We start from the raw sequence: 11,868 nt of genomic DNA, 5'->3' as shown, positions 1-11,868 counted from the left end.
GTGGTCTAACACATAACCAGTCTCTGTTCAGTGGTTAAGGTCCCTGTAGAGTCAGGTGGTCTAACACATAACCAGTCTCTGTTCAGTAGTTAGGGTCCCTGTTAGAGTCAGGTGGTCTAACACATAACCAGTCTCTGTTCAGTGGTTAGGGTCCCTGTAGAGTCAGGTGGTCTAACACATAACCAGTCTCTGTTCAGTAGTTAGGGTCCCTGTAGAGTCAGGTGGTCTAACACATAACCAGTCTCTGTTCAGTAGTTAGGGTCCCTGTAGAGTCAGGTGGTCTAACACATAACCAGTCTCTGTTCAGTAGTTAGGGTCCCTGTTAGAGTGACGTTAAGTGGTCTAACACTAAAGAAAGTACACAGCTGTATTTACTGTGCAGGAGACCTTTTAGCCTTTACAGACTGTAACTTTTGAGACCACTTGTTAAAAATGAAGCTCAGCGTAAATTCAATTAAGAAGACTAACTAAATGCTTTATTTATTCTCAGCTCTCTCAAAATGCAGTTCCTTGAATGGCCACTTGATTGTTGACTATTTAAATTATATTAAGTGTTGCATACTTGAGAGCAAAGCCGCTTTGAGTGACAGGTGGGTGAGTGCTAGCGGTCTCCTCTGCTGTGTCACTCAGGCCCGCCTCGGCTCCACCCCTCTGCCCATTTCTAGAGTTACGCCATGTAGGAGCGTTCCCTCTTCTACTGGCGGCTTCAACACCGCCCCCCCCCCTCAAGATATGATATGATGTCTTGACGGGGTCTCGTCACCAAAGACTAGTCCCATGTCTCCTTTTGTGCACATGTCAATTTAAATATGTGTTCATTGAGAATGAATTCTCTCCTCATTGTAATTAGGAACTTAAAAACATTTTCCTGATGGTGTACTCGGCGAGGCTGAACGCTGTGGGAGTGACCGTCACCGCCATTAAGCCTGCGACAGTGTTTAACATACGAGTGAGGACACCATTTACAGTTGCATGTTTTTTATTATGGACAACCTCACGTGACCTCAAATCTGTACACATTGAAAACAGATAGAAAACAAGAGCAAAACATATTTCTAGAAACCAGAAACAATCTGTTTACCCCCCCAAAAAAAGTTGTTACAAATAACTATGCATAACCATACCATAAGCACTTTTTTATTTTTTCTGCAGGTCGTGACACATGTTAGGTTGCAGCAACAATACGTACTGAGAAAAACATTTCAGAACTCAGACAGGAGAGTCCAACAAATATATATCTTAAAATGAAACACTTGAAGAAATCAGAGATATTTCCCCTCTTTTATATCAGTACATGGATCCGTATACACAGCTACAAGCTAGAGCAGCTGAAAGGATGGGGAAGAAAAAAGAAAACGGATGGCCATGCATGTTAAAAGCCTATGTGCCATCAAAGCCCCAAGGGCTACAAAGAGCTCTTTTAGGAAATGGATGGCAACAGCTGCAAACTCTGGGCTGTTCTTAATGTGCACGGTGCAGATGTCTGCACTCGAGTCCCACAGTCTGAGACAGATCTGTCTGGCTCTACACTGGGCTGCTCTCATCATATCACTGTAGCTTCATTAAGCACTGAACTCAATACCAACATCTGTCTGACAGTTTTCGCTCTCCAATTAAAAAGGGTAAAAGGCACATTTAAAAAGGTACAGTAATAACCACTGCAGACTGTGTTATATACCGTGTGCGCGTCCCTTTATCTATCTTGGCCCCACGTGAAATGATAAGGTTACAACACCGTAAACCTTTTTCTCACTGGCTTAAGCTGTTTTGGCAACATGTGGTAAAGGTACACCTTCCACACCTGTAGGACAGAAGGTGTTCACATTACAAGACATTTCCTCACCATGTCTGATTGTGTTACTTTCATCATCAGATTGGTCTCATGTTCAGGCATGAAATCTAGAGCGAACAACGGAGCGTAAGAGATATTCATCCTGGGCCTGTTTAGCCTTCTGAGAGCTGAATGCTGAATGGTGCAACGTGTCTAAAATGGTGGCTGTCCAATGGCTGTATGGAAGAAGAGCAACATTTGGATTTAAATATCATCGGCCTCACTTCCAACTCGTCAAATACCAACGCTTGGCTGGGTGACAGATGGGGGGGAGGGGTAAAAAATTGGCATCACGCCAACAAAAAAAACAAAAAACAACTGACTTTCTTCCAGGAATGTGTTTTTTTGTCCCGTGTGAACGCTCACAGTGTTTTCACGTGACTCGTTTGGCACCCGCTAATCACATGAGTGGCTTTTGTCATGTCTGAACTAATTTGCTAACCACACTAAATGTTAGTGAGTCAGTCAAGTTACCGTCAACCGCGCTTCTTTCCCCTAACCAAGCGGTTTTGTTGCCTTGACCTAACTTCTTGTGAAGACGGAGGTATATTTTGAAAAGACACGATGCAAGTTGAGTGGAAACAAAAATGCCTGACCCTGAAACATCCAAAATGGACTCTAGAGGGGTACCGAGAGCGTCACAGTTTGACACTTGGGGCCAGTGATCAAGAGTCGGTATTTGACGAGTGGGGAGCGAAAACATGTTGTCACAGGAAGTGATGAGGCTGCAAAATAAAACCGAGTAAGCACCTGCATGAGGCGAGCAAAGCTATTGGGAAAGAGCTTCAACTAACAAGACCAATACACAGTGACAAGAAATGTGTTGCAGACGTGAACCCAATATTCAATCAGATAACACCCATCTATCCAATCAGTAAAATTGGCACAGAACATCGCTGACTATTGAACTCATTTAATGCTTAAAACAAATACAAGTTACTTCACTGGGTCATCACAATTGAACAAGAGATTTTTTTTTTTTTTTTCATATTTGTAACACCCTCAGAAATATACATTCACATGGCTGCCTACAAACAATTTCTTTCTTTTAGATTTTCTTTCAATAACATTACATGGACAAACTGTATGCGTCCCCCCTGTTGTATGACAGCGAAGCCGCTAGTGGCATATCAAAAACGTACCGCGGGAGCATTTCTAAGTGGGGCTTTGGAAATAAGCTATCGGCTTCATCTAGCCATCATCGAGTCTATAGGCTTGTAGTCAAAATATGTATATTTTACATGAACAGGGTCCCTACGCAGTTGTTCCTAAATAAATCCCAACTATAATCTCAAACGTATGTACAGTATTTACAGTGGAATGTTGAACATACTGAATACAAAAAGTAGATTAGGATGGAATGGAGTTACACTCAGTATTACAAAATAGGATCTCACAACACCCCGACAACATGAAGACAATGTTTAAATCTACCAGTATACAGAACGTCAACCCCCAACTGAAAGGTTTCTCTTCCTCCAACATGTGTTAGAAGCAGGTGTGGCAGTGGTTTCATAACGTACAATGAAACCTTAAACTTGTGCTTTAAAAAGTGTGTTTGTGTGGTGTGCGGGGGTCAAGTTGATCTTTCCTTTGGGCTACGTTTTAACATTTTCATTTAAATCTCTTTTCACTCTATTAGTGTTTCAATTGTTGTGCTTAGACAGGCCAGCGATGTGCGACTAAATGGCGAAAGTTTGATCTCTTTAGGACTTAAAGTATCCAGTATTGACTGGGCGGAGGAGAAGGAAAGAAAAAAGTGCTGTGTCACCATTAAGCCGTCATTAAACTTTAAAATGGTAATGGATACAGCTTTAAGAGATCAATTGATTTAAAGATCAAGTGCAGACACCTTGTTAGCATTGTGCTGGAGCCCCACGATATTACCTACAACTCACTGCAAGTAAAGAACCATCATTTTTCTGATTTTGCAGTCCATGTCACATCTCAATATTACTCGATGAGGTCATTCTACGGCGTGAATAACTTAAACGGTGGAGCAGCAACTGCTCTGACTTCTGACTTCGATAGGCACTGAATGCAAGAAGAAAAGATTAAAAACGTTTGTCTCCGTTATGCTGCCGCAAGCAAACTGAGAAATCTCAAAGTTACAGCAATTCAGTTCACCTACAGGTGAACAATAAACTAAAAGGCATTCTAATTGTGATTTGCATGAAGCAACCCTGCAACTGTGGTTTTCCCACTCTGATGCTTTCTGTTGCAAACCTTATGTACGTTGTAAGAACTGTCGTGGTTACACTGAACCAAAAAATAATAAGGCAGTAGAAAACTAAACTGAAATCAGACTCTTTTTTAAAAAAAATCAGAACGTGATATTTTCCCCTTTTGCAATGTCAATTTTGTACAATACAGTACAATATTAATTGAGGCTCGTGAGTAACATGCTCATCTAAAACGATACAGTAGACAGAGATGTTATTTTTTCATTTATATATATTTATATACTTTTTATATGAGTTAACTGCAATATTGATCCTGGGTACTGCGTGGCCATAAACTCATACCTCTGTCAATACTGCATACTTAAGCTGCAAATGAGGACAAACACGCACTGGAATCAATACAGAAAGAATAGCGACGTAACACACACACAAAGAAAATGGCTTGATATAGTATTTATATCGTTTATATCCACGGATTTACTCTTTTGCTTCCGACGTTTGTTCTTCTTTTTTTAAGCAAATGCTTTTTTGCTAATTATTCTGTCATGGACCTTTCTGCCTCCTGACAGCCGTGGAGTCAGATGAAAACTGAAATTATTTTTATATAAAATTCTGAAGGAAAAAAATAATAGATGGAAAAACTAATGAAAGCAGCAAGTGACCTCTTAAACTCCAGCATGGCCACCTTCATGTTCTTTATTCCCTTTACATGCTAAAAAGCTTTTTTTCCCCCCCAAGGATGCAAATATAAGCATCTGTGGACATCACCCAAACCCATGGACGACGACTCATAGAAATGCTGTTGGTGTAAGCGTAGAGCGTGTGTGTGGTGGTGGTGGTGTGTGTGTGTGTGGGGGGGGGGGGGGTCACACAATCATAAAGGTGAGACAGAGTCATTATTGGGAAACTCCACGGTCACTTTTCTCTAACATCCATTTGATAAAATTAGGACAACTCAACACACTCACACACGCACAAAAAAAGACGTTTCATTATAGTGGTACGATGGTGTACAAAGGCCAACCTGTTCAAGTCAAATGACAATCATCACATTTCAGAGCATTATCGAAGGTTTCTGTGGACACGGAGACTCACCAAAACCTCTTTTGGACGCGACTGCGATGCACTACTGAAGAAAAAAAGTGAAAACTGTTGAAGTCCTCTCTCCTCCTCTCCCCCCCTACCCGTTTATTCAGATTCACTGATGTAGAAACTAATTAGATGTGACTGACATTTGGGGACAATATTGAAAACGCTCAATATTCGTCTGCCTGGCTCTGTAGACTGATTCGCTCTCTGTAAACAAACAAACCAAGCCTACAAGGGTAGTGGTGGTGGGGGGTTCAAGAGGGACTAAGCGTGTCTTTGGAAAAACAGCAATCACACATCTGCTTTCAATGCTGTGAATATACAAAAATTAGTCATTTCATGGACGCTAACCCCAGTGCGAAACGGGAGAAATGGTACAGGTGCTGTGTGGCTTGCTTTTTTTCTTTTTTCCTTTCTCTTAAACATCTGACCACACAGTTACAAACACTTACAACTCCACCTGTAATCATTTCAAACATTGAACTCTCAATTCTCTGGTCACTCAAAAATCATACAAAAAGACATTATAAAAATAACAAAAACGGCAATGGTCATTAAAAAAAAACCCAAAGAAAAACAGATCGCACATCCAGTGTAGGACTTTCACAAGTGTGCTCGGCAAAAACCTCAACCTGCAATCTCTTTTTACACATTTAATACATTTATAACATGAGGAAATGCACACAAATAATATTACACCAGTACTGATGGACCCGCGTGTCCGTTAGGACGGGTCCACTTACATACCTTAGTCCGTACTCTTTTCCCGTTCACCTGATGGAACTGATACCAATGCTGTCATGTTGAGAAGTTGACGTTGCTAGCACTTTAAATAGACACTTGTTTTTTTTTCTAATTGAGATTAGTTGAATGATGTGGGTGCGGGGAGGGGGAGGGGGTACTAGGTAGACCAAAAGAGGAACGGGACTGTGAAGGGTGCAGTTTGACGAATGGGAGGGGCACGGGGAGGGTCGTGATGGAGGTGAAGGGTGCAGTGGAATGCAGGTGGTGGGGGGGGTCAAAGGGTTTGGTTTGGTTGCTGCATGCCACTACACGTACCACTCTTTCTTAGAAATGACAGAGCCGTCGGTTTGAGAGATCATATCGTCGGCTATCTCAGGTTGAGGGTCATACTGGAAAGCCAGAGTCCGCTCGTCATAATCTCGGCTCTCCACCTCGTCCACGGTGAAATAGGGCCTCTTCAGGTCCTCTTGCTCTCCGTCAAATTCGCGCTCGCTCGCCTCAAACCCACTGGGGCCGCCAATCTGGGCGGGCTTCTTCTCGTCGTCGGAGTCGTCCGGGTACTGGAGGTTCTTGGGCATGGGCGGGTGAACGGGCAGGCCGCCGGCCTTGCTGTACCCGTTACCAAACACGTGTTTCTTGGTGCTGTAGTCCCCCTTGAAGGTGCGCTGGCGGCGGCGCAGGAATACGAAGAGCAGTATGGCCGCCACGCCCAACAGGGCCACTCCCACTACAGCGCCCCCGATGATGGCACCTGTATTGTGTTGCTCCTGCGGGATCTCTGGGCCCCCAGGGAGCGAGTTGTTAGGGAATTCTGGGTAGGAAAAGACAGATGGAAGGGAGTGTGTCAGTGCTCAGGTGGGAGGAGGTGCATTTGTGCAGGTGCAGATTTTTTTTTTTAGGAGAGATGAAGTAAGGGAGACAAGGACGGTAAAAGCAAAGGGAAAGGGAAGGACCCCCGGCCACCAACCCCAGAAGAGCCCTCCCCGAGCGTGGCAAGGCTCCGCCCATAAACAGTGGCATGCAGTTTCAGACATGGAACAACACAACAACACCATCAAAGAGCAAAACAACTGGAGAGACTCAAAGTGAATGGTGTTTGTCAGTGTGCATTAGCCATCATTTCCTCTTTGGAAGGCGGAAAAGAAAATGAGACAGTTTAATCAACAGAGCTGTGGAAGAATTCATTCATGGACGTGTGGCCTTTCAGTCTTTGGGGGTTTCACACAAGATCAAAGTGAGCACATTGGATGACATACTGCGGTACAGTCCAGCGACATGACATGTAACCGACTTAATCATCGGTGTGGCGGTAATTAAATGAAAGAGCACTGCCAGAGATGACTTAACAGCAGCTGAGCATACACATCATCATGCATCAAGGGAGCTGATAAGCACAAAGCTCCTCCACTCAGGCAGCGGGGCACACAGCAGAGAAAGAAAAGGCGTAGCGCTCAGTAAAGAGAAAAGTATCAGATGAGTCAAAGGTGTGCTCTAATCTGGAGTGACAATGACTAACGGCCCGCTAGAGACACACAATAACCAAGACTCTAGAGGCTGGGTTTTTGCCTTGTGTTAAATTCAAAACTGCCTCGATGTGGAGCTCAAATGGAACATCCATTCCACCATTGGTTTTTTTTTAGAGAGCACGCAGCATTCTCACAGGAATGCAGGGCTGCTTGTGACGAGCACAGTTGTTGATTATGGTAAATTCTGAGCCTTGGAAACCGTGTCTCTTACACACGCCTCACATGGAAAAAAAGATTTAAAAAACGTGCAAAGCTCCCTGAAGCGCAGAGACGGAAAGAGTCGACTGTGAAACGTGATCAAAGGATGGAGGCGCGCAGGTAGCTCTTGTCTAAACCTGCAGAGCAGAAGCACGTTAACTTCAATGGCTCCAACGCTGAATCCCCAACAGAGAGGTGGTGGTGGTGGTGGTAACCACAAAGAGTTAAACCACCTATCTCCTAAACAAATGGTGTGGGAGAGAGGACTGGAAGTAGGGAGAGCAAAGCAGTGAGGAAGAAAGGGGGGGGTGAGCTTCCCCGTTCACGCAGGGCTTGGTTATGCAACAAGGCACGACAAGTCTGACGAGGCACAGCAAAAGATTTACTGCTTTTGATACAATTTCTCCCTGCCGCTGTACTTAGTTATTACCATCCCATCATGGTGAGTCACAATCTGACGAGTGTGGCAACGCTGCTCGTCAGCCGTCTTCTCAGAGGGAATATTAATCTGGGCAAATCAGTGAGATTTATCTAAATTGAACACAATTTAGACCGTTTAGAGGATGCTATTATATTCAATATTACGGTTCATTTGGATTGGGAGATTGTCTAAAAGTGGAGACTAATCAGAATTGAGCCAAAATGAAGGTTTCTGCAATCCTAAAAGTTCCAAGGAGATTTTGAATTATCATCGCAAAATATCCCACGTGGACAGAACATTATTATTTTTGTAGTTGAATCAAAACCATTACACTCGATTAGAACAGCTTTACTTCTGTTTTTTTTGTGTGTAAATCTCTGCATAACTCTGGTAATAAAAAAAAAAAAGGAAGGGATTGGCCTCGGCAGAGGAGCCCGTCGAAGCCGTTCCCCTCTCCTTTAATTACAATGGCACTCTATCAGTCCAAAGCAGCGACCTCCCAAACACAGTCCGCTCTCCTCAGCTGCTCTTCCTCCTGCTCACTCTCCCGGGGCCCAGGCAGCAAAGCTCTCCAATTTCTAAAGCGGTGCCGGGCACAGTCTCCAATATCAGCTCAGGTTTTAATCTGACCACCTAATGGGATTATGCAGACACAGGCCTTCATTACACACATGAATGGGAGAGCACTGCCAGGTCACCCCCCGGTCTCCACAAAACACATCTTCCCAACCAAGTCCAAAAAGGGAAGAAAATCCAGAGGATTGAGGGAAAAGGGAACTGTAATCCTCTCCTCTACCATTAACTGCCTTCCTCTGCTGGATGCGTCTTCCCTGACATCGGCCCCTATTCAATCTTAATTAGGCGGCCCTTTGCCCTGCATTCTCTACGGTTGCCAAAACTCGATATTTACCACTTAGAGAGGTGACAAACACAAGGCCGGAGCATTAAAACTACAGAGGGAGTGGCAGTAAAAAAAAAGAAGATGCTGCAGGCCTTCAAAGGCGCTCTCCATCATCCGTTTTGCATAAGGGATCAGGTGACGGCACCTCTTGACACCCATATTTAAAGAATGTGAGCGTTAACATACAAACTGCAGACATGAAAGCAGTTGTAAACATTCAGCTATTTTTGTGGCACATCCACCTCCGAGGAAGCTAGGGTAAAGGTGTTTTTAAGACCTTTACCAAAGAGGAGTAGTTACACTCCTTCCTACTCACCGCTCAGGTCACATCAACGCACCTCTTTGTCTCCTAACTAATCACATTAAAGAAACACTAATAATAAGCCAAAAAAATGTCAATGTTCGGGGCGCGCAGGGGCATTTGACAGCACAGAGGGAGGGAGGAGGCGATCCACCAGCGCGCGGCCCACGCTATCGGCAGCACCTGCCAACAGATAGATAAAAAAAGACCTCAAAGCGGCACAACAGGCCTGATACAGTTACGGGCAAACAAAAAGGCGTCGTCTATTAATGCCACGCTGGAAATATGCAGATAGTGGGGTAACCTTGAGTAGCAAAGACTAAAATGAACTATTGAGATTAATAGGTTCCCGAGATGTGCTCTGAAAGGCGATAATTCAAAGCAAAGGCGTGATCGATGCACACAGGCAGCGGATACCGTGAGAACACCGCAGCGATTTTTTGGAACGCTGCAAACCCAACGTTGTTTCGTTTCACATTAATCACAGTGTTTTGAAACGCTCACATTTTGCCTCGATCGAGTAGATGAGTTACTCCCCCCGAACATTCCACGACTCAATGAGATTTCTCGTTTGTGTTGAACAGGAATGAGAGAATCAAACGGTAAACTAATGTGAAATTGTTCTTCTTTTTTATTTAAAGACTGACATCTTGTTGTGGGAATGACGCATCAGCCTCGTGCCAGATTTGTGGCTTCAGAAAACAACACACACACACACACATTTATGTTGTGTAGTACAGTGTAAGCAACGGTACAAAACAACCAGCAGCAGCAGCACACATTCAAAGACACTGAAGGAGAGGAACGTCTGAAGCAGAGAGGAGCTTTACAAAAAAAAGACAAATAAGGGAGAGAAACTGTATCGCAACTGCGTCCTGCAGGTACCGTCTCTGGGTGTGCTCCAGTCATGTCTGAACACGACAAAGAGAAGGAGAGAGGCAGGTACAAACATTCCTGAGCCTACGCAGCAATCACTCGGACAAAGTGTTATGACAGCGGCTGGGAAAATGAGAGGGCATCTCAAAAGAGCGGTACAGGGAGTGGTGTTTTAATGTGACGAAAAGAGGAACAAGCTGCGAGACAACGCGGGATGAAAAGAAAACAGAGGACTACTCAGAGTTTGAGGAGTGGCAACATAGAAGGGGAAACAAGAAAGAAAAAAAAAGATAGAAAATAAAAGAAGATGGAGCGAGGGCCTTTGAGAGGCTTTGGGGGAGTGGCAACGGCAAATAGAGGATGGCATAATGAATGGGTGAGGACGGGGAGGGGGAGGATGGAGACAATTCAGGAAGACGCATTAGTTCAGTGATTCCAACGATCCTCATTACTCCCCCTGTCTGAATGTGCCAGTGGTCGTGAAGTCATGGAAATGTAATGCTGCCACAACGAATGAAAGCTCATCACTGACGGGAATTTAATATGCTGCCGGGGAGCCGAGGCGAAGCTCCTCTTCTCCACTCGCCTCCCAAATATCCAGCGCTTTCTTTTCCCTTTCGATTTTTATCGGATTCTCTCGCCGCTATCGCCGACTGAACAGAGGCCTGAGCTTTCCTGGCATGTAAGTGAACAAGGCATTTTACAACCATCTGATTAAAATTAAATTTCCCTGTGAAAAAAAGGTCAGAGGCACCGGACGGACAGCCGGAGGAGAAAACGCTGCCCAAAACATCCAGACTTCATCCGCGGTGAAACACGCAGCAACTCCAAGGCCCGGCTGAGCAACGTGGACCGCCGCATGGGGCTCTTTTTTCTCCAGCTTTACAATCCCTGAATTACATTTGTGGCTGTTTATAGTCTGAATAAACACAACAAGTCACAGCAACAAGAAGCACGACTACGATGACAAATTAGACCACATCAATGTTGTTAAGCTCTGGAAAACAGTTCTGTTTCAAAAGACTTGGGAGAGCAGTGTGTTTGGTGCTCTTGTTGATGTAATGTGGTCATTCTGAGCGACGCGGGATGTGATAATCACTCTTAATACGCCTTTAATGAGCAATGAATATTTACACCGGCGTCTAAACACCAATGCTCTTTTAAGAATCATGTTTGCACATGAGGTACTATTATTAATGCATTTCTACATTTCCCTGCTAGCCCGCATGTGGCCGCGGTGCTTTAAGGACGACTTATGGGTCAGCGGACACGCAGCAAACTAATCGGCACGTTTCGAAGGCGTTAAGCCGGTGGAGTAGGGGTCGGGGGTCGATGTTTGTTGACGAGCGCCGTCCAAACCCTCAGCTTCTCCTCCGTCTCCTCCTTGTTTTTATATCTATCCGCGGTCTCCTTGTTGTTATTTTGGAGCTGTGTGTGTAATGACTGAATCACCACGCAGCACTCTGGAGCCAGTGGTCAGACCCTGGGACAGCGTCTGACCTACTTCATCAGGCTCTCAGGGAGGCGTGATAGATCCAACACCACACTGGGTGGACAGCGAGGAGGAGGAGGACGGAGGAGCAGAGTTAGGCCGAAGGGGACTCAGCCAATCCCCACCCTTCAACCCACCTCGCTCCATCTGTCCGCTACATCCCTCTCCTCTGCATATCCTCCAGAGAGCCGAAACAGCAAGCAGAGCAGAAACAAACGTTGAGATAAATCACCTTGATCTGGGCTGCGTCGCTCTCACATGCCTCCCCTGGAGACATTTCCATTTCGCTCCCACAGCCAGGCTATG

The 11,868-nt window shown here is 44.8% G+C and overlaps 1 protein-coding gene across 1 annotated transcript in view; it reads right to left on the bottom strand.

Annotated features, from left to right (window-relative positions):
• Positions 1 to 1,155: 1,155 nt before the first annotated feature.
• The window catches only part of nectin1b (nectin cell adhesion molecule 1b), a 70,588-nt gene continuing 59,875 nt past the window's right edge, over positions 1,156 to 11,868 (bottom strand). The window contains exon 6 of the mRNA XM_034548189.1: positions 1,156 to 6,658. Coding sequence (XP_034404080.1) covers positions 6,153 to 6,658 — 506 coding nt within the window. The 3' untranslated portion in view covers positions 1,156 to 6,152. The remainder of the gene's footprint in view (positions 6,659 to 11,868) is intronic.

Source organism: Cyclopterus lumpus, chromosome 13, assembly GCF_009769545.1.
Source record: "Cyclopterus lumpus isolate fCycLum1 chromosome 13, fCycLum1.pri, whole genome shotgun sequence".
NCBI classification, from domain to species: Eukaryota; Metazoa; Chordata; class Actinopteri; order Perciformes; family Cyclopteridae; genus Cyclopterus; species Cyclopterus lumpus.
This window is presented reverse-complemented; position numbering and strand designations above follow the sequence as displayed.